Source organism: Equus asinus, chromosome 17, assembly GCF_041296235.1.
Source record: "Equus asinus isolate D_3611 breed Donkey chromosome 17, EquAss-T2T_v2, whole genome shotgun sequence".
Classification (NCBI taxonomy): Eukaryota; Metazoa; Chordata; class Mammalia; order Perissodactyla; family Equidae; genus Equus; species Equus asinus.
The window spans coordinates 35276910-35281915 of NC_091806.1; the positions used below are offsets into that span (position 1 = coordinate 35276910).

The 5006-nt window shown below is 36.8% G+C and overlaps 1 protein-coding gene across 1 annotated transcript; it reads right to left on the reverse strand.

Annotated features, from left to right (window-relative positions):
* Positions 1–531: 531 nt before the first annotated feature.
* Positions 532–1533, reverse strand: LOC139040669 (olfactory receptor 4D10-like). The gene has a single exon (XM_070487420.1). It carries the CDS (start codon positions 1531–1533, stop codon positions 532–534), a length of 1002 nt encoding a protein of 333 aa, XP_070343521.1.
* Positions 1534–5006: the final 3473 nt, after the last annotated feature.

Here is a 5006-nt window from a genome sequence, read left to right on the forward strand (position 1 = left end):
TATAATGGGAATGTCTGAGTATATATATTTTTGCTTTTTCTTATTGATAATTTTATTTAGACAGTTGTAGATCCCATGCAGTTGCAGGAAACAACAGTGAAGGATTCCACCTAAACCCATTTTCTCCCAATGATCATTTCACAATCTATATGTATATCAAAACATCAAGTTGTACATCTGAAGTAAACAACATTTGTGTTTCTCAATTATATTGCAATAGAATAGGGAAATAAAACCCAGAACAATTTCAATGTGATTGTTTGAGTGTATATCGATTCTGTTTTCTTTATTTCTTCCAAGTCTGCATTGCGTAAGCAATATGCAAATCTCCAGCTAACAATTTGATTTCTCTACGTTATTTTGTAACATGAAATCTCTCTTTTCACATTATTATTGCATACTGATCAGAATCTTCGAAAGTCATGTGTATCTTAGTAGAAATATCAAGATTATTTAGAAATCCTTTAGACAATCCAGGTTATTGGATGTACAAACATTTTCAAAGGCAGTGACAAGGAGTGAATGACCAGTCTATACCTTGTCTGAAGGCACAAATCTTCTCTTCAGTCTCCTCATGGCTGACTTCATCTCCTGGTTCCTCAGAGTGTAGATTAAGGGGTTCAGCAGAGGGGAGATGACAGTGAAGGTGACAGAGATGGGCTTATCCGTGGGGAGGGCAGTGAAGGGCCGGGCATAGACATAGATGCAGGGCACAAAGTGCAGGGTCACCACAGTGATGTGTGAGGTGCAGGTGGAGATGGCCTTCCTCCTGCCCTCCCCTGCCTGAGACCTCAGCATCATTAGGATGACTGTGTAGGACACAAGCAGGAAGATAAACCACAATGTGGTGAGCAGCCCACTGTTGGAAATCATCAGCAGCTCAAGCATGAAAACGTCAGTACAGGCTAGTTTGAGGACATGGGGAACATCACAGTAGAAAGTGTCAAGAACATTGGGTCCACAGAAGGGGAGGGGTAGCAACAGGGAAATCTGCACGATGGAGTGGACAAAGCCCCCCAGCCAGCAGGCTACAATGAGGGCAGTGCATCGCCCTCTACTCATGATGGTCACGTAGTGCAGGGGCTTGGAGATGGCCACATACCGATCTAAGGCCATCACTGACAATGAACATGCGTCCAACCCTCCAACAAGGTGGAAGAAAAACATCTGGGTGAAGCAACCATTGAAGGAGATGGTCTTTCTCTGTGACAGAAGGTCCACCAGAACCTTGGGAGCTGTGATGGAGGAAAAGCAGATGTCGGCAATAGACAAATTACGGAGCAAAAAATACATGGGGGTGTGAAGGCGAGATTCACAGGTCACCGTGACCGTGATGAGGAGGTTTCCCAGCAGAGTTGTCACATACACCCAAAGGAGGAAAAGAAATAAGACAAAATTCAGTTCTTGATTCTGAGTTAGGCCAAGGAAAATAAATTCTTTGACCCTGGTGCCGTTTTTCAGTTTCCTTGCTGTTGGCCATTTTACATTGAATTTCTTAAAATTGCTGATTATTCCATGTAGGTACCTTGTCATTGTGATTTCCTTATACTAATCAGATTGTTTGCTTAATAATTATTTAAACATATTTAAAATGTATTATTGGGAAACAGATTGAAACAATATGTAAATTCTAATCTCAAAAAATATCTTTATTTTATTGTGAGAAAAAAACTTAAACTTGAGACTTACCCTCTCAAATTTTTAATTGCACAATACAGTATAGTTACAATATTGTAGAGCAATTCTCTAGAGCTTATTCATCTTGGATAACTGATGTGATCCTTGCTTGAGTGTGGGGAAAGAATAAAGATAGTGACCAACTTTTGAGAGATGGTTCATATTGTATCAACCACACTCTCCTCTGCCTCTTTCTGTTTGTGGATCAAGAGAGTGGAGGTGTCCCACAGTAAGGAGAGATAACGGTATCATTAGAATAATGCCTTTTTTTGTGTGTGAGGAAGATTGGCCTGAGCTAACATCTGTTTTCAAGTGGAGTGAGCCAACTTAACCACTGTGCAACAAGGCTGGCTCCTATAACGTCTATTTTTAACAAACTCTTATTGATAATTCTTAGGAAATTTTGTAATTATTATTTTCTCCACCTTGTTCTTAGAAAGTGAACACTTCTTGTAATTTCAAATGTATATGGATAAATCAGACCACGTTGTCTGTTTGTAGCCTAACAAAAGTGGATGATTTTTATAAACTGATGAACATAATGCAAGATAAAATGTGAAATGTGTCACAAGAATAGAAGTAGATTTGGGGGAGATAGGAGATATTATGGTTTCCAGCAGTAACAAAAGCTACTATTTTTTAAGTATTTACTATGTGTTAAGACTTAGGAAAAGTTGATTTTCTTAATTTTCCCCACCATATTTTAGTAAGTATTATTGTTATACTTGATTTTGTTACAGAATATATGATGAATCTATACTTGGTTTAAGGGAAGGAAGAGATGGAAATAGGATGGAAGAAACAGTGTTTTTTTCCTGCTTCAATCTTATATGTATAATGTCTAATTTTGTATAACAGGAATGTTTGACAGAGTCTGTCTGAAGATAAGAATTTGGCAGAAAGGGGCTCTTGAAACCCAATTTACATTGACTTTGGTCTGAGGTGGCCTCACCAATAAGCGGCTCAAAGGATATAACAAATGTATCATGCCTTCTCTCACACAGAATGGACCACATTTCTAAATCCCTCTTAACACGGCATCTCTCTTTCCAATAGTTAATACCCACCTTTGTTGTTTCTGTCACTGAGAAGATTATCTTGGCTCTGAAGCATTTAATATACCTGGAAAATATCAAAGTATTTATACATAATTGATAATTACATCTCAATTTCACTATCCATAACCTTTACCTTAGCTAAAAGCTTAACGTCTTTACCTAATATCTTTGATCCTGAAACTCCAACTGCAAATTGTAAGTTATTGGTACAGTACAGAACAGAACACTGGTGACTTTAATTCTTGAAAATGTTGTTTTGGAAGGCAGAGCCTTTGGAAGACTAAATACCTTAGTGTCTATCTCCCCTTTCAGGAAAGAAAGGGCAGATTCAAAGAATCACATCTTCAAGAATTTCCATTGTGTCCCTGTCTTACATACAAATCTCTCAGTTTGAGGCTTAATATAAGAACTACAAAGGGAATAATATTGGACAAAGAAGGGGAAGTCAGTGTCTGATTCTGCTCTTAGTGATGAGGTTTCAGTGGGAGTTATTAAGAAGCTCCTGAGACATGCACATGTGTAAACACACACACACACACATAGACAGATACATTTTGGTTTCTGTCCAAATTATTTAGAGGCAGTAGAGGAAATCTAACTGTTCATCCATAGCTCAATCAGAACTATTTTAAAACCTGCCAAATTCTGTGCCCAAGAGACTACAAGGGTCCAATTTTCATCGCTTGTAAAGCTAAGAGGACACTATATATAAATGTTTCAATTCGATTCTCAAAAAACTAGAAGAGAACTGGACCTTAAAGCCTTTGCTCCTAGTCCAGTATTTAATTATACGCAGACTTGTTATAGTCTCATGATGTTGCTATATGTCTCCACATGTATAGAAACATGACTTAGATGATCTTTGAGGAATGCAATTTTTTCCTGTTTTCCAATACTGTATTCATATGGAATCTCTCAATTTGGATTACTGCTAGATAAGTTATGTTAGTAAAGCTGTCTACAAAATTACAATAGTTACTCACGCTTAACTCAAATTATTGAATGATTTTTTCTTATGTAGAACGCACTTTCACTGTTTCCGGAATGCTTATGGGTTTGGATTTACCTGCTTTTCCATTTTTTTTAGTACATTGAACTAGTCTATACAGATTAAAAACTTCATGATACAGGTTGTGTGTTTGGGATGGGTAATTCTTCTCTTTTTTCCCTGCTTTCTGGGATATTATTGACATGTATCATTGCTTATGTTTAAGGTATACAATGGTCGATTTGATACATTTATATGTTGCGAAATGGTTATCATCATAGTGTTAATTTACAGCTTCCTCACCTCACAAAAGTACCACTTTTTTGTATGTGATGAGATCATTTAAGATATACTCTCTTAGCCACTTTCAGGTATCATTATAGTATTGGTAACTATAATCACCATCTGTACATTAGATCTCCAAAACTTATTCACCTTATAACTGAGAGTTTTACCCTTTCACCAACATCTCATTTCACCAAACCCCCAGCACCCCCATACGACTCTCTGTTTCTGTGAGCTTAGAGTTTTAGTTTACACAGATATATGAGATAATACAGTATCTGTCTTTCTCTGTCTGACTTACTTTACTTAGCATAATGCCCTCAATGTCCATCTAGTTGTCACAAATGGCAGGATTTCCTTCTTTTTTATAACTGATAATATTCCATTGTATATATATACCATGTCTTTATCCATTCATCCATTGATGGACACTTAGACTGTTTCCATATCTTGGATATTATGACTAATGTTGCAATGAACATGGGAGTACTGATACCTCTTTAGGATCCTGGTTTCATTTCCTTTGGGATAAACAGCCAGAGATGAGATTGCTGGCTCATATGATAGTTCTACTTTTAATTTTTTGAGAAACCTCTATACTATTTTACATAGTGGCTGTGCAAATTCACTTTCCCATCAACAGTGCACAAGAGTTTCCTTTTCTCCACATCTTCGCCAACACGTTATTTCTTGTCTTTCTGATGATAGACCTTCTTATAGATATTAAGAGATATCTTACAGTAGTTTTGACTTGCATTTCTCTGCTGGTTAGTGATGTTGCGCACCTTTTCACATAACTTTTGGGCATTTATATGTCTTGTTTGGAAAAATATCTATTCTGGTCCTCTGCCCATTTTTATATTGAATTGTTTGTGTTTTTGCTATTGAGTTGTTTGAGTTCTTCACATATTTCTGATATTAACCTCTTATCTGATTTATGATTTGCAAATATTTTCTCTCATTCTGTAGGTTGTCTTTTCATTTGTTGATTATTTTTG